The 22,977-nt window shown below is 45.2% G+C and overlaps 1 protein-coding gene across 1 annotated transcript in view; it reads left to right on the forward strand.

Annotated features, from left to right (window-relative positions):
- LOC135897543 (protein-cysteine N-palmitoyltransferase HHAT-like) overlaps positions 1–14,610 on the forward strand; it is a 36,593-nt gene extending 21,983 nt beyond the window's left edge. The window contains exons 5-12 of the mRNA XM_065426187.1: positions 135–329; positions 2,976–3,206; positions 4,553–4,668; positions 7,649–7,855; positions 9,027–9,062; positions 9,988–10,189; positions 12,091–12,232; positions 13,991–14,610. Of these exons, the coding sequence (XP_065282259.1) occupies positions 135–329; positions 2,976–3,206; positions 4,553–4,668; positions 7,649–7,855; positions 9,027–9,062; positions 9,988–10,189; positions 12,091–12,232; positions 13,991–14,115 (1,254 nt within the window). The 3' untranslated portion in view covers positions 14,116–14,610. The remainder of the gene's footprint in view (positions 1–134; positions 330–2,975; positions 3,207–4,552; positions 4,669–7,648; positions 7,856–9,026; positions 9,063–9,987; positions 10,190–12,090; positions 12,233–13,990) is intronic.
- The last annotated feature ends 8,367 nt before the right edge of the window (positions 14,611–22,977 follow it).

Below are 22,977 nucleotides of genomic sequence, written 5' to 3' on the forward strand. Positions count from 1 at the left end.
TTGGTCTCTCCCATTGGCTGGCAGACAGATGAATCTCTTGACGTGATGAGCATTCGTCGAGACGATTGGTCCGAGCCACGGTTCTCGCGCAACGAGTGTACGAAGTTTACGCCCACGTGGCCCGCGATGCGCAGCTGGTGCCCGGGTACCACGTGACCTACTCGCTGGCCTTCATGTCCCTCAAGTTTGGCTGGCACAGCGCCACCCTCTTCGTCTTAGAACACGGAGTGTTCTTCGCCCTGTCCTGGATCGGCGTTCCCGCGCTGTGCTACGTGGTGGCCATGGCCATGGTGACACACTACGACGTGTTCAAGCTTGACTTCTTCGAGGTGAGTGGACCGGACTCTGGTCGGTATAACACCGACACCAAGTATAACAAGTATACCACCGAGGTGGGTCAACCTCCACACACGGCAATCGGGATATTTCGAGGGGCCTGTCGGAACGGCTCTAGAAACAAGTGTTTGAGGAGAACCGTCTGGGTCTGTTTAAAGAGCAAGCGATATCTTCTGGCGAGGCTTTGTGAGAGAAATATTGACCCCACGTGTGCATTTGAGTGTCTCGTTCATGCGTGTGCAATAGTGCAATATTCTTGTTTTATTTAAAAACTATCTATTGGAAGAATTTATGTTTTTTTTAAATTTTTTACCTACTTATGAGCGAGTCAAATGAAGTAGCCATCGGCAATGGGACGTTACAATTCCTCTATCCATTTGTAGCTGCTTCTTTAACACTATGTCCGTCGAGCTGTAGATAAATGCAAGAAACACGACTAATATTGAATCAGATTTAACGTGCTGCTTAGGTTGTCGTATACCTGCGGTGACGCTGTCACCCCCTGTTACAGCACGAATTCTACAAGTTAGCAACCGCAAATATCACGTTTTTTTAAACCCTGGTTAACGTTTATACTTTGCATGTCCTTCTACAGAAAGAATGTGGTCAAGGGGCTTTTCGAAGCAAGGGAACTTGATAGATGACGTACCTTTTGAGGTGCAAGTAACGTTAGCAACTAACGATGCGATGTTCGTAGATTAAGAAACAGTAGAGCCTTCTCAAAAGTATAATGGGGAGCCAGAATTACTTCGTTATATCAGTTACTTCTTGATAATATTATTGCATGTGCTGTACTAAGAACTTCTATGGGGATTTTAACGATAATTTCATTTAGTTTTTTATATTAATTATTTCATTATAAGCCATTTTGTCGCAAAGTTTCGTTGTGACAAATTATTGCTCTGGCCGTCGACTTCGGCACACCGGTTGCTAATACGCAGCATCACTCCATCGATTAGTGTCATTGTGTTCATTCAGTCTTGTGCGATGAAGTACTATTATTAGTATAGTTACAGAGTTACAGCGTTCTATTTGTTCATCTTGGTTGACATATAATAAAAAAATATATGATAACTAGAGAAATTGACCAAAAGTGTTAGAGACCGAAAAATCGGGACACGGTGACCTTGGGTCTTACTGAGCGTTCCCCGTATATTTTTCGGTCTCGTTATGCAATACAGCCAAACCTTGAAATGTTTCTCACCGTTTGACACTGGTTAAAGGGGTCTGCAAGGACGAACATTATATCACTCCGCTTTTCAGTAACCATAGAAATGGCTATTGCTCCCATCCCAACACCATCTTGTCAGGGTCATGGCAAGCCTTGTGAATGAATTTGAATAATTGGAAGGCGCCACAAAACAGAAACTGAATCAAAACTCAGGACAACGGCAAGGACAACTAGGAAATATCAAATTTTCTTGAACCATGTTTGGAATCAGCAATTACTTTCGATATGTTACGCTTGACTGAGCCCGGTGCTGTGTCTTCTGATGTTGACCGATGCACAAGGGAGGCCGAACACATATGCATGCGATAAATTCTAAGCATATCGTGTGCTCTTTGAACCACGAGCCAGAATTTATATCCAGGAATCAGGTCAGCGTCAATAAATAAATAAATAAATAAATAAATAAATAAATAAATAAATAAATAAATAAATAAATCATCGTTCATTAACTGAATTAATCAGTCATGGGAAAATTTTGAGGGCATTTATGCTTGATTCACTTGCCTCTTGATACACTCTCCTCCTCACCTGTCAAGTCTAGCACGTGATTCTTTTTTTTTACGTCTTGCTGCATTTATCCACCCACCGTGGTTGCTTAGTGGCTTTGGCGTTTGGCGGCTAAGCACGAGGTCGCGGGATAAAATCTCGGCCACAGCGGCCGCATTTCGACGGGGGCTCATTGCAAAAACGCCAGTGTACCGTGCATTGGGCACACGTTAAATAACCCCAGATGGTCAAAATTAATCGAGAGTCCCCCACGAGGACGTGCCTCACAATCAGATTGTGGGTTTGGCACGTGAAATCCTGTTTCTTTTTTTTTTGCGTTCATCTGAATGATTTTTCAAACTTGAAGGCAAAGCGCGCAGATTAGTCACATCCCGGAATCGGGAGACGCTGTCAGCGCAGAATTTTGGGCTCTGAGGATTACCTGACACGGAGATTAGTCATTCAGCTCCAAACAGCAGGATTCAAGATGCAAGTTTCCACACAACTGAATTGCTTTATTTAAAGACAGGCGGCAGCTCCGATGCGTTTTCCTCCGAAGAGCTGCCCGGTCTTTTGTGCAACCACACGCAAACCGGCTTTAACAGCTGATCACACGAACCGCTTAAGTTCCACAAGATGTTTAAGGTTGCATATAGAGGAAGGCATGGATCTATAGCCGGGCGCGATGTGCGTACATTTCTTCCGGCACTCCGTCGAGATATAGCGAATGACTCTGACGCCGCTAGGGAAGTGTATCAAGAGCTAACAGAAGAAATGACGCAACTAATAAACCTTCAGGAGTAAGGTACATGGCGGGGTCGGCAAAATAACGGGGAAGGTACTCTCTGCCCTACAGGGTTCGGTTCAGATAAAGATGACTATGGCGGTGTGAGTCACCACGTTTCCCTTTGGCCGTCTTCAGATTGTGTACGAGAGGAACGGTGAACACGCTTACTACGTCACCGCCGTGGCCTTCTACTGGACGGTGCTGCGGTGCTTCAGCTTCTGCATGGACACCATTCGGCGGCCTCCAGACACTGCCCAGGGAGGGCGTAACTTCTTGGCCGACTACTGCAAGACGCTGGCATACGCAGTGTACTTGCCTCCGCTCTTCCTTGGGCCCGTGCAAAACTACAGCGACTTCGCTGCCTCGGTGAGATTGCTTTCTTTTACTCTTGCAGCTGCGAACCAGCAGTTTGCTCGAGGAAACACCGTAAAACAGTCCTGACGAAGTCGAAGGGGGATTAATAGTGCACGTATTGCGCTATGAGTCTGTGAGTCACTATGGGGATTTCAAGGGGAATTTCACTCACTTTGTTATATCGCGCTTCGTTATAACGAGGTTTACCTGTAGACGTTTACACTGCAGGGTTCCCACGTAATGCTTGCCTGGTCATGGATTGACGTCTGCAGGTGTTTTTCGTGGGCGCCTGCAGGTCGAATGGGTAGTCGGGCTGAAACGATAAGATTGGTTTTGGGCATCTATGCGTTAGAAAAAGAGTATGCCCATCTGGTGCCACTACAGTGTGTAACAACTATGATGGGGCAATGTAAAAATAACACATCAAGAGAGTGATATAGCCGAACCCGAGCGCGTTTAGGCGAACGCGATTCCATTGAGCCTGAAGAGCCTCAGGCGGAACTGTGGATTGGTCTGCATAGCCTGAAAGGATAGTTTGTTTTACAAGTGCACTTTGCATTCGGTGACCGGATATCGTATAGCAACATGGAGCCGGTGACCGGATATCGTATAGCAACATGGAGCCAGGTGATGTCATAGTATATCAGATGGTCGTGCTTTAAGATCCCGCTTTCCGTTCGTCTAGGTGTAGGGTAGACACAGAACGTTTTTCTCTGTGCACTTGAGTTTTCGACAGCTTGATGGCATGGCAGTAGTGCCGCCCTCTGAATTCTCAACAAGTTAGACAAATATTATGTAAACTGAAATATTGAATTCACTTCACACACACTGCTAGGACTGTTTGATTCATACAAAGCAAAACATCGTTATAACAAAGTTGCAAGGGGAGTCGAAATCGCTTAGTTATAGCCATTGATCTTCGTTATATTCTTTATTGCATGTACTATCATCATCATCATCAGCCTGGTCACGCCCACTGCAGGGCAAAGGCCTCTCCCATATTTCTCCAACAACCCCGGTCAAGTACTAATTGTGGCCATGCCGTCCCTGCAAACTTCTTAATCTCATCCGCCCACCTAGCTTTCTGCCGCCCCCTGCTACGCTTCCCTTCCCTTGGAATCCAGTCCGTAACGCTTAATGACCATCGGTTATCTTCCCTCCTCATTACATGTTCTGCCCATGCCCATTTCTTTTTCTTGATTTTGATTTGATTTGATGTACTAGCTGCAACATGAATATCTATGCGGATTTCAAGAGGAATTTCACTTACTCCATTACATCCGTAATTTCGTTGTATCCCGTTTCGTTATAACGAAGTCTGACTATCGTGCACACTGTTCTGTCGCGGCCACACGCAGATGGAGAAACCGAAGCCATCGCTAACAGTTCGAGAGCTCGCGATGCTCGTCGCCGGGCTTCTGCGTTCTGGTGCTCACTTTCTGCTGATGGACCTCCTGTGCCATTACTTTTACAGGTAAGGAAATGATAAACAGCTCAGGCAAACAAACAACCCAGGCAACGGGGAGTTCAAGGTTGAGGGTTTGTGCGCCCGGAGCTCTTACACGTGATGAGTGCGCATGCCCAGTAGACAGGTGGCCTACGCAACGCTACTAGATACTTTTCAGTTGTAAAACTCCGCCTGGGAGCGGCGCGAGAAGGTGACCCTCTGCCGTCTCCTCTCGCGAGGTGGCGCTGCCGCCATGGTTGGCCCGGTTGGCTGCGGAAGCTTCCCAAAGCAGCAGCGCGCCGCCGACTCAATGCCGCAATTTTTTTTTTTGCTGCACTTCGTGGCGCTAAATATTCAAAGAATAGCCTTTTTACATTGTGCACTCTGTAAAAAGCAGCTAATAGGCGAATGAATAGGAGAGGGAGGATTTTCGTTAGTGGAATGTTTTATGTACACATGAAAAAAAGAATAGAACCAGTACAACGCCGGATTGATGAATCTAAGCATTATGCATCGATATTCACAAAAGACGCGCTTTCTTGGTTGCTACAGCTACCTTATGACTGCTTTCTAGTCGAAAGTTTGCATCCCTGAAGTAAAACTGCATCCGCATAACAATGAAGAAATTCAGTACTTCGCACGTGAACGCGAACATATGCGCTGCACAACCAAGAAGAGGGAGGCAGCACCCCTCTAGATAATCTAAAACCTTCCAAAATATCTCTCCGCAAAGGCCTGCCTCATCCAGGGAAGCCGACACACTTTTGTTAGCAGTCTTCATAGAGCCCAGTATCTTTGGCATCGGGTGCTTTAAGGAACCTTGCTTGAGACTTCTGCCCTCAAGTAACTGTCACAGCCAACTGCTGGGGTTTCAAAGCTTATGTCCGTTATGCATAGATCCCATGGGGCACCCTTTGTGACTTTACGAATAACATATCCACACAGATAATAAACAACATTGTCCCCCATGTTCATTGCTCATTGCTATGCTCATTGCAAGCACATTCTGGTGAGCTGCTTCGCTCCAGGCAACTTATCAACGTCGCCTCAATGGCATTGCGAAGACTACTTTTTTTACTTGCAGGCTTCTCTCGTCTGATTGAATGTGTCATTGATGCTGACGAGCACAGGTCCTGGCACACCGTCCACACTACCACGTAGCGCTGTTTTAACAGGTGTATACAGGTTTAGAAGGCGGAATATCTGCGTGAAGTTGGTTATAGTAGGATGGGACTCATCTCAACCGAAGGAACGCACTAGTCTAGTGGATTGCTGAAAGAAACGTAAGAGGGAATTTCCTAGCAAACAGTGCAATCCGAATGTAGTCACAACAAATGTGAACAGTGTGTCTTACCTCCAGTGCATCTTGATGTAACTTGGCTGTCGAAACATAGAGCACACCTGGACGCGGCAGATCATCGACAATGTCCAAAGTCTACATCAGAGTTACTCGCAGTGACTTTGTCGTTTGTTGTGGTGCAAAAACCTTCAGGTTCTTTTGAATTGCATTCTGTTCTGTCAAGTTCAGCAGTTCCAAAAAATCTTTGATGACCTGACATGATTAGTGTAACAATTTTATATCCCTTAGGAAATGCGCACGAAGTTCAAAGGCGGTAGTCTGATAAACTATGTTGACGTAGAATGCTCGCCGACATTTAATAACAAAAAAAAACAGGAGTGAGAACAGACAAAGTGATAGGAAGAGCGCTGCGCCCTCCCTAGCTATCACTTTGTCTCGTTCTCGTGTTTTTTCTTGTTTCATTGCCGTTTCATTGTTCCATTGCAGGTATGTTTGCTCACAAGGCGTGCAGCATTTTCCTGGCACACAAATAAGAAACACGAGCAAAACGTGGCACGCTTCTGCACGCATCGGCGTCTCTGTCCACCCGCACAAACGTTGTTCGCATCACCCGCCTTCGGGCTGACAGTGTCGCGCGCGCCACCCCGCGGGCGCGACAGAAAGGGGTCAGGTGCCGCGGCGGAGTTTGACAACTGAAAGTAATCTAGTAACGTTGGGCCTACGTGCACGTCTTCTGGTAGGACGGTGGCTCCAAACGCTTGCGCTAACCGCCTGAGGTCGCAAGGCGCACTTCGCGGAAGCCTCGCTGGATTATTTAGACCAGCCCCCGTTGGCGCAGATATAGCAAAATTAAAGCCAACCAAGCGGGAGGCTTAATAGGGAAATGCTAGCACTTTGTATTAGAAAATTTTAGTGCGTCCACTATTCCGGCAAGCGCGGGAGGTTTGCCGGATGAGCGGGGGCGTAAACTTGAGCGGCCAGATTGGTGGCGCCAGCTGGTGGTGCAAAGCTGAACCACACAAACACAGAGCAAATGACTATACTCTGCTTAGCTGCTTGTGTATATTTTCGACAGCGGCGTAATCGTGTTCAGAATTACGCCGTTGCAGTGAATTTGCACGAGCAGCATAGCAGAATATAGGAGGTTACTGCACTTTTAGCACTGTTTTTCTGGTTGAGCTCTACGCCACCAGGCGGCTGCACCGCTCCGGCCGCTCACATTTACGCCCCGCCCATCCGGCAATCCGCCCAAACCATGCCCATTTGCCGGAAGAGCGGACAATCTAAAAGTCCCTATTGCTATAAGCGGTGCAGGATGCCGCAAGTGCCGCTCATTTGGAATACGTGCATTTAGGTATTGAGTGGAAGCGCTTCGGCAGCCTAAATTATAGCATGCGCAGCGTTCTTACAATCCTCATGCACACGCATCTTCTACGTACAGTGCTCAGCGGCTGAAACGCAACACTCGGAGCGCGCGACTGCACTTTTTTGCGGCACCGGTGGGCGCATGTTATCCGACATGCACCATTGCTATTCGCTTCCCCGACTTCACTTCGAAGAAAAAAAAACTGATACTCGCAGAAGCCTAACCAACTGCGAGACGCGTTGCCTGGAACAATCTAATGGATTAGTTTCAGCACATGCACTATGCAATTTATCCTGGATGACCTGCCCTTCTTCTGTATCTGGTATTGTCGTGCCGCGCAGCGCCGCGTTAACCAAGGCGCCTTACCTGGTATCGGAGCTGGACAACACCAGCCTGCTGGGATACGGCGCCATCCTGAACATCATGTTCTACTCGAAGTATCTCATACAGTACGGCGTGTCTGGCGGTTGTGCCAGAATCGAAGGCCACAGCCTTCCGGCACCTCCGAAATGCGTCAGCAGGGGGCACCTGTGTTCGCACTTTTGGAGGTAGGTCCTGCTCTTTCTTTCTTTCTTTCTTTCTTTCTTTCTTTCTTTCTTTCTTTCTTTCTTTCTTTCTTTCTTTCTTTCTTTCTTTCTTTCTTTCTTTCTTTCTTTCTTTCTTTCTTTCTTTCTTTCTTTCTTTCTTTCTTTCTTTCTTTCTTTCTTTCTTTCTTTCTTTCTTTCTTTCTTTCTTTCTTTCTTTCTTTCTTTCTTTCTTTCTTTCTTTCTTTCTTTCTTCCTTCCTTTCTTTCTTTCTTTCTTTCTTCCTTTCTTTCTTTCTTTCTTTCTTTCTTTCTTTCTTTCTTTCTTTCTCGCGAAAGTGGTGCTGGCTTCGCGCTTTGCTCACATTTGATAGCACCATATAATTTGTAGCACGACAAGGTAGAACGCTACGGAAAAGCAAGTATAACACTTTTCAAATACCTCAGAGGCACATTACCACTCACGCATTTTCATTTTTCCCAAGAACCATTAAAGAATAGCATGAACTACCGGTGTTAACGCCAGAAAGCACCAGTGCAGAACAATTTGAGAAAAACTTGAAGCTACATTGAAAGATGCACGCACGTATACGTGCTCACCGCCTTTTTTTTTTCAGCGGGGGGCGGGGGGGGGGGGGGGCGGAGTGTGTATGGGCTCGTTTGTTAACACTACATTTATAGTCTTGTATTATTGATCGGAATATGTGCAGCATATTTCGCTTATGCATCTTTTTTGTTCGCTTATGTTCGCTTATTCATGTACTGTACTCATTGCCGAAATACTGCTATTGACCTGTTTTATTGTGCTATATGTAATATTGGAATGTTCATGTATTGTACTAATTGTTGAAGTACTGCTTTTGACCCACCCTGTAACGGCCGACAGGTCAACAGTATGAGTAAATAATAACGAAGTGAAATTCCTCTTGAAATCCGGAGAGTTTCATATTTCAGCAAACGCAGTAATGGCTACAATGAAGTAATGAATACAACGAAGCAATTCTGGCTCCTCCTTGAACTTCATTATAACGAGGTTTTACTAGTTAGTTTCATTCACAACGAAGGCTTCGCTTTCTTAGGACTTGGGGCAAGCTATAGCTGGGATATCCTGTGCACATACTGCGTATACATATGCACTCAGGGCTCTGCGAAGTTTTTTGACGATGATCACATGTTCTTTTGGCGCTCTGTTTCAGGTATTTCGACCATGGCCTCCACCTGTGGATAAAGAAGTAAGACGACGCTTACTGTGGATTTTAGCTGATTTGAATCCCGCAGCTGGATGGTGCTTGCATGGGGACGATTGGCAACCCGAAAGGACCTCGTTTTGTTTTCAGGCGCGGGCTTTTGACAAAGGGCGTAACAAGGCGGCGTCGCCGAACGCCTAAAAAAAAAATGGCGCCATAAACTGAAACAATGCCTCACCCACTAGTCCAAGTAGCGTACCATAAACTACGTGACCCGTAATACTGATTTGCAACCTGCATGATTCCACGGTCATGCTCGAATGCCTGTACGCGCGTGAACATGCACTGCGGTGTATTAGCGCATTCGTGGCGGTTCACAGTGCATGTCAGTGATACGACACTCCGACACTATCCGTTCTTATCGAACAACCAATTCAATCGGTCGGTCGGTCGGTCATTCAATGAAGCTGTAGACCCGCCATGGTTGCTCAGTGGTTATGGTGTTGGGCTGCTGAGCAGGAGGTCGCGGGATCGAATCCCGGCCACGGCGGCCGCATTTCGATGGGGGCGAAATGCGAAAACACCCGTGTACTTAGATTTAGGTGCCCGTTAAAGATCCCCAGGTGGTCGAAATTTCCGGAGTCCTCCACTACGGCGTGCCTCATAATCAGAAAGTGGTTTTGGCACGTTAAACCCAATAATTTATTTAATTTCAATGAAGCTGTATCAATAACAAATATATACATGTAGATGCTGAAAATTACAGAAGGTGGTTCCATGGTCAAAGAGCGATGGAGCGCTGCCTGTACAACGCCATGACAAGAACATAAAAAAAGACATTGCAGTGTTTGGACCATGTGAGAAACTGTATACACATTGTAATATTTACGCCAATTGCAAAGAAACATTATATATTTATATACATAATAGCGTAAAGCTCTAAACTAATAAACACCTGCTTCATCCGCAGGTACGTATACCTGCCCATAGTAGGCACCGAAAGGAAGGTGCACATGCGGCTCCTGGCCATCGCTGTGGCCTTCACGTTCGTCTGGATCTGGCACTCCATGACCACCGCGGTGACCTTCTGGGCGTCGCTCAGCACCATCGGCGTAGCGGTCGAAGTGGCGATGGCTCAAATCAAACGGCTGGACTGCGCCAAAGGCTTCGAGGTGCGTACGCCACCGCGCAGTTCGAAATGAATAAGCAGCAAGGGCCGTTCGATCGAGGAAGGACAGAAACCAGCAGGGAGCACTGCGTCCTTCGCAGCCGCGGGCCTTCGCAGGCAAACTCGCCGTGAAGCTGTCCGCGTCGCGTTTTCTCTCTGCCAAAAAGTCGCCTCAACACGTGACCCTGCACCTGGTGGACGGGGTCAGGCGTGCTTGTTTCGGCCGGTAGAAGCTCGTATCGATGCACGATTCTTGGGGTCGTTTTGCGAACCCTTTTGTGTGAAGCTTCGGTCGTCTGTTGCAACGTATAGATAGCTGGCCCGTGATCTCATGGTCCGCAACTTTTCGCCGTGATGTTTCTGCAATATGGAGTCTTTAATAAAGGCAAAATGAGACATCCACCCAAATGTAGTTAAGTGCTAAAATGGAAACCCATACGGGTTCCCCGAAAGAAAAGCTTCGCAATTGAAGAAAAATTCGTCCTGGAAGCGCACCTGGAATCCAATATTGAAACGCGACGTGTCCAATGCGTTCAAACCCAAAAAGATAAATTTAGGTAGTTTAACTAAAGTAAATTCGTGTTCTCGATGATATTTAATGAAAGTGCAAGAGGAATTCATCGTCGTACTCTATGATGACTGCCGATGTGTATTTAAAGAATAGTGAACACATGCGTTAAGCAAAGTGATTCTACGGGTGATGAGGGCCTGCCAGAGGCAAGAAGCTTCTCGACGGAGCGGGATGGTGGTCATCGTAAGTAAGATTGCCAATTAAACCAGGTCGGTCATTACGAATGCGACTGGAGATTGGCACTAGCACCGAACAGATGACGCGAACGAGGGCCTATAAGTCGTCATTCTGTCCTTAACGTCCGTGTCTGTTTCAAGCAGGTGCACTGTTTAGTCTCAGCCTTTAGGAGAGGGGAAACAAGCTTGCTAGAACGACAGCTATTTCCCGTTCCTTCTCTCGTGCACGTTTCTGCGGCTACAAACGCAAGCGGTCGCGTTTCGGCGAGTTCAGACAAATACATACCCACACCCAAAATACATTAACAAAATGACAGGGGGCAGGGAAAGCGACAAATGTAGGCTCTGTTCAGAAACAGGAACACTCACACACATAATGTGGGAATGCACCTCGCTCCCGTTCTCTCATCCCCCCGTCAGCAGCGAGACTGACTGGACAGCCTGGCTTAGTTCCGGGGACGTCGACCGACAATTGGAACTGGTGGAGTGGGCGGAAAAGGCCAAGCAGGCCCAGGGCCTTACTTGAGCCCTAACGCTCAGCCACGTCCCTCTTTACCCTTCCCCCTTTCAATAAAGTTTATCACCACCACGAAGGAAAACCTACAGGGGCAGAGCCATGACACCCAAGTTACTGCGCCGATTGGTCCGACAGAGTTTGACAACGCTTTACGTGCCTTCAGCGTATAGCTTCCAAGGGCGACGGCCTCGCATTTGCCGGAATGCGGAATAGAAAAGTATAGAAATAAGTCCACCTGTACTGGTCTGTATAGCCTTAGTTTGCTTAGTTTGATCTTTATTTGATGTTCTTTTTAATTGGTAATTGAGATGCTTACGTTAGCTCTCCCTGAGGTTAAACTAACGCGATTGAAAAATGTGGAAGTAGATTCAGTAGCGATATTGTTTGTGCGCACTTTGCCTCCGTACTAGTGTTTTCTTCATTGCCACGAAAAAAGTTGTCCGGGAGTATAGCTTCACGTTTGTTTCACTCTCCGTTTTTCCTGACTGAAAGGTGCGTTTCAGCCTTACACGCAGGTTTCCGCAGGGCCCTTACGAAGTTAATATCGATAACCATATTTGCATAAGATGAGGCTATCAGCTCATAGGATATGGGCACTACGTTGGATTATTTATGCACACTAACTTCTTGCCTTACTGCAGGCCAAATACCTGAACCCCGAGCGAAGAAGAATTGTCAAGGCCATCCTCGGGTCGCCCCACTACCTACTTACCATATCAGCCTGCATGTTTTATTTGGTAGACATGGAGATCACAACCCTGTTCCTCAGAAGGGTCATTCTCGGTAAGCCTTACATTTCGCATCTGGTGCTTGATTACGTGTCGCGTTATTCTGGTACTGGTGTATTTGAAGGGAATGTGCGAGGCTTGCTAGAGCGCTCGAGAGTGACCGGGAGATGTAGTGACGCGGACACGACACGTGTCCAGTAGCGTTGCGTGCATTCGCATGATTACGTTCTTAATGCCTGCCGCCAGCTGACCACATTGGTTTGATTTCCTTTAGCGATGGCGCATTCCTCCCAAAAATTGGAGGACGCATAAGCTTTGCTTTTAACCGTTTACCTACCATAGACGAGCTGACCTCGTCCACACGGTTTGTACCACTCCCACCGAAGACGAGCTGGGTTCGTCCCCGCTGCAACAAGCGCTTGGGCACTGCCGCAGTCAAGCTACCCTAATGAACTTGGTTTAGTTCTCTTTTGTTCAACAGATGGCGCAGCAAAAAAAAAACGCATTACAAGCTTGCATGTTGGCCGAGAATAACGCCTCAATGCTGGCAAGTGGGATTTAAAAATGGCGTCCTTTTCTGTGTGCGAGCGTGCCGGCACAGCCTGCCTCACTTGCCACACAGCCTGCCTTGTGTGAGCACTTGTGTGAGGCAGCCTGCCACGCAGCCTGCCTCACACAGCCTGCCTCACACACTGCCTCACACACTGCCTCACACACTGCCTCACACGCTGCCTCACACAGCCTGCCTCACACAGCCTGCCTCACACACTGCCTCACTTGATCGTCCCAGAGACCCTTCACTTCCTTGAGACAACTCCAAACGTTGAACTAGTTGAAGTTCGTCTTCTCGTAAGTGCTTTCAAAATTTCCAAGGAACAAGCCTGTCGTTCCCGGCCTCAAATGGCTTTACCAGCCTGTCCATGCGGTATGATTCTGCCTCACTTAATCGTCCCAGAGCCTCTTCACTTCCTTGAGACAACTCCAAACGTTTTCTTTCAAGGTCAAGTTGCAGTTTTCTTAACTCGCGTTCCTTTCTGTGCCGTTTCTCTCTTTTCCTAAGAAGTTCTAACCCAATTTCAGTGTCCTCCTTAGACGCTGAACACCAATCATAAGGTATTCTTTTCGGCAGGTAGCTAAGAATTACCTTAAGTTTTCAGCATATTAATCTTCGCATTTACCAACAAGATCTTACCATTCCAGGTCGTCAATCGTCTATAATAAGTTGTCTACAGCGTTGTCGAACAGGACTGTGTCATTTACAAACTGCAGGCTGCTAAAAATAATTCCCGTTAATCTTTACCTCAAACCTTATTGCCCGACCCTATAATTTGCAACACTCATCCCACATATGCAGTCAATTACAGATATTAGATATATCGCATATATTACATGTATCACAGACATGCCTCCAACGAAGACTGCCCATACTTCCCCGATATAATTTTTAACCGTTATTTTATCTCATGACGCATGACTAATATTACGGAGGCTGTGGCAGCCCTGTAATATTTTCTTCGATTAACCCCGTCCGCCTAATTCAATCTTTGACCCTTTTTCACGCCCGATTACACCAATAACAAGAAACCGCACCTCCATACTATTTACCAGTGCCGTGCCCCTCTGTTCATTGTAGAATTTAATGCCTCTACAACATAATGACCTGTATAACAAAGGAATAATTCCGTCCTGGTTCGACAGTGAGTGGCGCGGTGCGGGACCTATACAACGAAGCTACCTGTATAACGAATTATTTGGTAAGCCTTAAGCACTTCGTTATAAAAGCGTTCGACTGTTATTTCGCTCATTTTCGCAGGATTTCCGATGCCCCTGGTTCCGGTGCTGGTGTCCCTTTACTTCGGAGCCTACGCGTCACAGGACATCATGGAGTCGGAGGCAGCGTCGGCTGCTCCAAAAGTCGCAGAGCCACTAGTCGTTTGAGGTGCACGAATAAACTGCCTGGGGCCGCTTTCACAGACGAGGCATGGCGACCCTGCTCGCCGTGGACTGTAACGTCAATTTTACACGCGTGTTTGGACATTATTCAAGGCGCTTACGTGCGATGTGAAAGAACTGACGACGCAAGAACCTCTAGGTGAATCCTTTGTTTCCCAATCTTTATTTCCTTCGTTCCCACCTTCCTTTCCTTCTTTTCTTTGTTCCTTCGTTCCTTCGTTCCTTCCTTCGTTCTTTCCTTCATTCTTTCCTTCATTCTTTCTTTCCTTCCTTCATTCCTTCCTTCATTCCTTCCTTCTTTCCTTCCTTCTTTCCTTCCTTCTTTGCTTGCTACTTTCTTTGCTTCTTTCCTTTTTCCTTTCATTTTTTCTTTCCTTCCTTCTTTCTTTCCTTCTTTCTTACTTTCTTTCTTTTCCTCTGTACAACCAGCTTACCCTGACTACAAGAGTCGCGCAAGTAAAGGGGAACGTTCAGCGCATATCCCCGCATGGTTAAGGACAGAAATGTGAGCTTCTGTATAGCTGGGGAACAGACGAATGTAAATAAAAGACTCGGAAGTTGGATCGCTTAAGGTTTTTTTTTTATTTTCCCCTCTATGATGCGCTCACTTTAAGAGAAAGAATAAAGTGCACCATTGTTTAGTCAACCACGCCAGGTAAAGAGAAAAAAATTCTTGCGCGAAAGTATTTGTTCACAAAGGTAGCACATTGTCAAAGAGGCTGCCTTCTGAAGCCGAGCGTGAAGCTGAAGCCCGGTCACACCCGATGTCCAAATGAGACTTGTACACGTTAGAGAAAAAGGATGGCACGGATTACAACTACTTCAATCAAAAATGCAATTGATTACACTTACCAGTTACTGCCCAACTACAATAAGTGGGTAATTACTAAAAAGTAATCGACTAAATTTACGTTACTTCCCTGACAACGTTTACTAATATTGCACGGATACAGTAAATATATAAAACGAGCTGATTTGGTTCTTTCAGTGCGGCGTTGTAGCCATTCACACGTTGCTTAAACAAGTGTTCTTTTTTTAAATTTTCATCACTCATCACTCACGACACCGGATGCTTGGGCTTCGTCACCTGCACGCGGGTACCGGCGATAGAGTGAGCCCATACGTAGGAATTACTACATCTACGGATGTATATGGATATCTGCAGGTTTTTCCCAACGAAGAGACTTGCGCAGAGCTCCAGATATCTCCCAGTTTTAACGCCAAAACATACAGCAAACGACACTTTACTTACGACACATAATGCACACACCACACAAGCTACAAAGTAGTTCGTTAAGTCTTCCGTCTCGCCGAAAAGTTAAGAGCGTCTGCTTAACATGGGACGCACAGGGGACACTAGTCCATAGTCCAACTACATGTTGTAATTCAAAGAGTAACGCTTGAGGGACACTGAGTAAGAACATCAGTATGGCCTTATGTTCTGCAAGGAAGTTACAATTGCCGATTAGGTGTGTTATGCCGTTTCTCACATTGCACCCAGGGCACAGTGGCGATTCTATTTGCATAATTATACAAAAGAAGTATTAGGATAAGCAAAGCTCGGTCTAACTTGGTTCACGCGCGCGCGATCACGTCTGTCGAATCCACACCCTGGTGTACTTTAGTGGCGCAGGCTGGAAATTTAATTTTCTTGTGCTTTTAGAAGTCCCTTACCAATTTCATGAAAAGAACACACGGCATGTAAACAAATCACACATCGGGTCTCAAGTGCAATTAGGCGGAAACTGTCGCCCTGCATCGGTCAAGGTAGCACGCCTGGTCAAATGCAGTAGAGTTGAATAATTTCTTTGGGATATTCGAGTTCGCAACAGCTGATGCGATATGCCTCACCGCACCCAGGAAGATAAAAAAGGCCTGTTTCTGCAACGTTGTAAACGTTTTCTTGCCATTATTTCTTCTTATGTTTATGATGGAGAAAAATCTATTTCAAGCCACCTGAATGCAGTAGGAGCGTTCACATTTGACAAGCAGCAGCGCTACTGAGACGAAGAAGAAGAAAAGAGGATTACAAAAGCGCCGACAGCTCTGATGCTTCGCAAACATGAATTTGCACTAACTCGCCCGACTTTTTGTAATATTGCGATAGGAGCGACAACATGAAAGTGTTCGAGGTGTGAAACGTAGTTTTAATATCAGCGCTTACTAAGTCTAAGGGAAACAGTGTAGGTAATAACAAGCGTTGAATGCGCTTAGATTGATTTCTTTGCCTGAAAAGTGCACAATATTGATCCCTTGATGAAAGAAAAATAGTGTGTGGTGCATGACACTGTTATAAAAATTTTGAGATTTGCTAAGCGCCCTGAGCGTTGTTGTGCTCGTGGGTGGACAGTTGACATATTGTACAGTGCCACGCATTTTGCTAGCCTAAGGCGACTCCAATGGTCCGTTGCAAAAAGATTCTACGCACCGTTTGATATTAGTCCTTTGACCGCTATGCTCATAACGCTGCTAGCGTTCCTATGAGATCGAATGTCAACGTCATTTGAAACCAAGACGTCGACGGCTTCATGTCGACTTCATTTCTACGTCAATTGGCTTTGCGTTGACTTCACACGTATCATCTGAAATGGCGGGAAAGAAGTCTCCTCTCGTGAGCACTTCTTCAGATGGCCTTCTACTGAGGCAACTGTGGGCCCGCAGTAGCGTCGACGCTTTGTTCTATGTTTCAGGGTAATAGAGAGAAAACATCGCCTTGCAACGCATGAGCACCAGCAGAAGTCCACCGATCTGTTTTATAAGCGCCTTTGAATTTCGTTGAATAAACATTCTCCCTTGAATGTGAACGTGGCTATGTCTCGTGTTAATAACAACGTTTTCCGGCACGCTCAACTTCAACGCAATCCGAATTACTATTTCAGTAAACGACACTTCCCAGGTTCCACGTCCCAGGTTCACCTTACGTTCCTTCAATTAACGGTGGAGGCTTTACGAGGTCGATCTCACAGCTACATAGTAAAAAGAAAAAAATGGTTTATAACAGCGGACATGAACCGATTTTGCCTGGTATGACGTAGACGTGGTTATTATCACTGCTGGCGGCAGAGCTTGCCGAACTGGTTTTGTCTATGTTGAAAGTATTCCACTTGTTTGGTCTACAAACGTTTCTACAGCGGCATGCAATCCCCGGGAAATATTTGTGCTTTCTTTTTCTTAGAAAACAGCTGCTCGAAACAAAGGCACTTGCGTGTCATAGTTGATCCCAGCCCCGCAAGAAGTCGCCACCAGCGCCTACACGCATTCCAACATGCGTTCCGATAAACGTCTGCGCTAGTCAATCTCCGCCATGCTATAAAGGAAACAAAGGGCAAGGCGCATACCGATTCATCGAAAGTCATTGTTGTTCTGCAAAAGTCCCTTCAGCAGTGGAGGCAGGTAATAAGGCATATGCTAGTGTCTTCCGGTAGTCGGGCAGGCGGCGCTGCTTTTCCGTGTTTTGTTAATCTGCCTCTTCGCTCCGCCAGAGGAAGTCCATACAGAAGCCGAGGCACCGAAACGCCGTGCAGCCGAGGGCCATCGCGGTGAGGTAGCTAGGTGCCTCTGCCGTACCATTGGTACTCGCCATGTAGGCGAGCGAGAACGTTTGTCTCTGCCCCGTAACACAGCCAAGAACTTCGGAATGTGCTTTCGTACGTTACATAACGGCAGACATAACTCCTAGTTTTAAACTCTCCCAGGAGCCTTTTATCCCTCTAGCTACTCTGAAATAAAGATGTTAAAAAATCACTCTGCAGTGACAAGCAGTTCAATGTGTTGCAGATAGATGAATGTTACACGTTGCAAGTTATGTGACCGAGAAACTTATTGGTTCATGAAAAGTAACCGCAAAGCAAACTCCGGATATCCTGTCAAACCGGGTAGATGAGCATCACACAAACAGACGAGCGCGTGAGGACCAGTGTGTTACAGTTTCGCTGAACACAGCGCCAGTAAAGAAAGCAAACTTGCCTTTCAAAGTTTTCAAACGTTTGCGCTTGAATGTCTATATCACATCTTAGTTCCTCAATTTTGTAAGCAGAATTTTTCGATCTGAGCAGCAGCCTCTAAAAAAAGTATGAGTCCCTCCTCCAGAAACGCTGAGAAGTGAGAGCGATACTGATAGCCTGCCTCCTAAATTGTGAAAGCCGCCCATCGTTTCGCTGCCATAGGAGTGAGTGAAACTGTGGTTAACCACCGACACTTAGACCTTTCAAACCACATTTGAAACACAAGGCTGGTGCAATAAGTTTACGCTGTTATACAAACCTTTCTTATATTTGTACTGCGTTTTCCCCCAAGTACGCGCCTATGTCATGGCTGGCTGGCATCTGTCGTCGTTATTTTGTCGTTAGACGAGCCAAGCCAACTGATCTAAAAAGAGGAGGCAGCGCCATTTTATGTTTACTGCAAACGAAGGCCAGTCTGCACATTGTAAGTTATAAAGAGTTATAACCGTAAAAAGTGTGCTACATTTCAATACTAGTAAGACCAGGAACTGCGTAGACTATTACAACGTCAGGTGATCGAAGAGATGCCGGCGATTATCGTGCCAACGAGATCAGGCAAAAGGAAGCAGACAAAGCATGTTTCCTGAGTAGGCCTGCACCCCGGTTCGTAAAAATACGGGTCAGCAGTGAGGTCTGCAAAGAAACGTTCAGCAACAGCTCATTTCAAATACCCCCCCCCATCGCATGTATAAATTCATCAAAAAGATTTACCAATTACATGCAAACATTCACAATTAATGTAATAAAATACAAAAATTATATCTTGTGTTACGTATGTAATCAATGAACATAAGCAAATCAAAAGGTGTGTGGTGTTGGGCTGCTGAGCACGAGGTAGCGGGATCGAATCCCGGCCACGGCGGGTGCATTTCGATGGAGGCGAAATGCGAAAATACCCGCGTACTTAGATTTAGGTGCACGTTAAAGAACCCCAGGTGGTCAAAATTTCCGGAGTCCTCCACTACGGCGTGCCTCATAATCAGAGAGTGGTTCTGGCACGTAAAACGCCATATTTTAATTTTTTTAAATCAAAAGGTGAATACTTCAAGAAAATTTTCATGTAAGACTAAACGATGTGCATAACGTTACATCTGGAGTGTATTGCAGTACACTTAACTAAACAGAGGTAGACATCGCAGGTGGTAAGACACGAGCACACGCAGAAATATACACTAGGAAAAAAATACAAAAACCCTTAAACCTGGGTGAAAAAGTAATCTTACTTTCTTTTTAAAATGGTACACAGATCTGCTCAATTGTGCTGTTTCCACTACAGAAGGAAAACCATTACATATTTATAATTGATGATCTAGTGATTGAGTGCCATAACTTGTTGTCGGTCTAATCGGAAGAAGTGAAATTGTTCGTAAGTTACAGTGAATGTCACGGCTTAGGTGCATGTTGCTGAATGAAGAAGTATTGTTTAATACGATGATAGATAAGGACCATTAATTTGAACTTCTAACGCTCGGTGAAAGGCACTGCGTGAAAAACAGAATAACTTAGTATGGCTACCTTGCCTTCTCGTTAATAGTTTCAATGCTGTTTGTTGCATGTTTATCATTTTTTTTTGCATCGGTCTTATTACACGTGCCCCAAATTAAGTTGTTGTATGTGAGGTGCGAATGAACAAGTGAAAAGTATAGCTGGTTTGCTTCAGAATATGGAAGAAGATGATTAAGGCGGACAATAGCACCTATCGACCGAGCCATTTTCATTTAGACAGGAGTGAAGTGATCAGACCAGCTCATATCGTTGTGGAAGTGTACAACCAGAAGCTTGCCACTACTTTTACGTGCGATTTCTGAATCAACAAAATACAGCTTTTGGTTGTGCGTTATTGCTTTGTTTTTTCGCGTGGAATAGCATGAAATTACTCTTTTTAACGTTTAATGTCAACTGATTTACGATCAGCCAAGCATGCAACTTGTCAAGCAACATATTCGCTTGCTGCTCAAGTTCTTTTAGTTCTGAGCCAGAAAAGAAGTTCGAAGTTGAAGAGATGTTTACGATGTCATTTACATACGTAGTGAATAGGAGAGGTCCTAATATGGATCCCTGAGGCACACCATATTTTAATGTTCCATGGTCCGAGCAAATGTTATGTAGCCTTGAGTACTGTTGTCTTCCAGTCAAATAGCTTTCCATTAGATGTTCAGCGATGCCACCAATGCCGTCAATTTCTAATTTTGTTAGTAGACTATCATGTTGGACTGAATCAAACGCTTTGCTGAAGTCAAGAAGGAGACCAGTAGCAAAAAATTTCATTCCTGTGTTTTGAATGAAGAGATTTTTTATATAATGTAATGCGGTCTCAGTCAACTTGTCGGGTTAGAAGTCATACTGATGATCACTTATCGCATTCTTGGAAGAAAAGAAGCCAAGAACACGCGTGTAAACTATATTTTCAGCAACCTTAGAAAAAGTGGCAGAACTGGGATTGGCCGGTAATTGCCGAATTCTGTTTTTCTTCCGCATTTGAAAACAGTAACACGGGCTACTTTTGGTCTGTTCGGAACACTCCAGTAACTAATATCTGATTAAATATGCAAGTTAACGGTCCTATGAGGCATCCAATAGAATATTTAATTGGCAATGGCGAAAAGTCCCCATCCCCAAGAGCATAGGTATTTTTTAGAGAAACAATAATGGTCGTAATTTCTACCTCTGTTGTTGGTGTCAGAAGCATCGAGTCAGAATTTGACGTGTGCGTGCAGACGTAAGGGAGGTATTATTTGGGAAGGACCTTGACGCTGTATATTTGCCCGCTTCCAGGAAATGTGCATTAAATTTGTTTGCTCACGCAACTCCAGTATAAAGAAAAACATTTATCAGCATTTCAAGAGGTGTAGTGTTGGTTTTGTTACCTCTGAGGGTTTTAATTTCTTCCTAGATCTCCTTAGGGCTGTTCCCTATGTGCGATAACTTATTTCGGTAAAAGGATGACTTTGCTTTCTTTAAATCTGTGTTTAGTGTATTACGAAACTTTTTGTACTCGGCTAACATCTCGGAACATTTTGTGTTAGGAAAATCAAAGAACACCAGGTTTTATTTATACATTTTTACGAAAAGAGCCTTAGTTATCCAATCGTTTCGAGTCTTTTTGCTTTCGAATCACTACCTCAGGAAAAACGACATTATAATGGTAAGTAATTTTTGCTATGAAATTATCGTATGCTTCATTTGTGTCAGTTGCACCGTAAACACCAGCCCAATTCGTTGTTGTCATCAATTCACAGAAGCTTGCGATATTATTAGAATCATTGGTTCTACGTGAGTAAAAAGGAGGGGTTCGTTTCTTACTGAAAGAGAAAAATACAAAGTGCGGTAACTGGTCGCTTAGACTCGAGGAAGACACTCCAGAAAGGACCGCGTCACGAGACAAGTTTGCGTAACAGAGATATATTGTTCATGCTGACGATTTGTTTACTCGTGTTGGCGACTCAATAACGTTAGCACAGCCATATAGAAGCATAATTTCAGTTAAGGCCACTTGAACAGGAGATCTAACCATAATATCAATATTAAAATTACCAATCGGAATAACTCGCCATTTATTTAAATTCGCATTTTCTAAGAGTGACTCAATAAACTGAATAAAGGTATCTGTGTTTCCTTGTGGGGTGCGGCACAGCACAATGACAAAAATGTTCCTGTGTAGTACACCAACAGACTCGAAATCATCAACAATGCCCGTGTAATCAGTCTGGATGTCAAAAGAATGGCTTTTGCGCATGAATAAAGTAACAAAACCACCCTGTCTATCTAATCTGAATTTAGTTGTATGTTTGTAACCAGAGAATTGAAACATGTCTTCGCCCGAGCGAAACCTTGTCTCAGTAAAAGCAAGGAAATCGAAAGTGTAGTTAATCTCTTCTATTTCTGCCTTGACCTCCTCGCACTTGTTTCTTAGGCTTTGCGCATCTACGTATTAAAGGGCAGGCTATTGTTTGTACCGTATCCAGACGTCTTTAGCAGTTCTTGAAATGAATAAGCAGAAAAATAGGCCATAGTTCAACTTCTTTTCAACGGGAAAACTCAAACACAGATACACAGTTCTAGACAATCTTGACTAAATCGCTCCCGTTGTTAATGTAAAAAGCGCGAGTGCTTGGTTCCTTTGGAGCAAATATCTTCCCTTCCTTGGTACAGAAAAACCTGTAGTGTGCCTCAGCGGCTCTTGCCTTTGCGAGCCACAATGGCTTCTTGTTTTGCGCAGTTGTCAAAAAAAAGTTAATATTGTCACGTGGTGGTGACGTTGAAGAACACAGTAGAAATACTGTGAACGACAAAACTAATTTTTATTGGGCGAACCTGTGCCCACACAAACAGGCTGCACTTATAGCACAACGATAGCGGCGAACACGGTCGGCGATCGTCGAAAATCTGATCAGCGGGTCAAGCGCGTCGGCTTTTATGCATCAGTCGTCGAATGTTCCAGAGTATAATTGCTGGGACCCGCGTGCCTTCCACAAAGTTCTACATTATTCGCATCGCGCACACATGCGATCAGATTACACAAGGGTCGGTCACAGACAGCTGATGGAAACATCGATAACATTCCAGAAACTTCCGATACATGCAGGCGCGCGTCCTGCGCTGTGCGATAACATTTGTTAGGCGGTGAAACGTGTCGCCCGATAAAGACAAGTATACGCGTCAATATTCTTATTCCATTTCTTGAGAGTGCTACGGTGCTACGCTTGGCAATCCACTGTGCTTTTGTGGATTGTTTGCAGAACGTGATGAGCACTACAGGAATTCTATCTGAACGAGAGGGAAAACGGTGCAGTCCATCAACATCATTCTTTGTAAGCAGCTATTCCTATTTCCTATTTGGGGT

This window comes from Dermacentor albipictus, chromosome 7 (genome assembly GCF_038994185.2).
Source record: "Dermacentor albipictus isolate Rhodes 1998 colony chromosome 7, USDA_Dalb.pri_finalv2, whole genome shotgun sequence".
Taxonomy (NCBI): Eukaryota; Metazoa; Arthropoda; class Arachnida; order Ixodida; family Ixodidae; genus Dermacentor; species Dermacentor albipictus.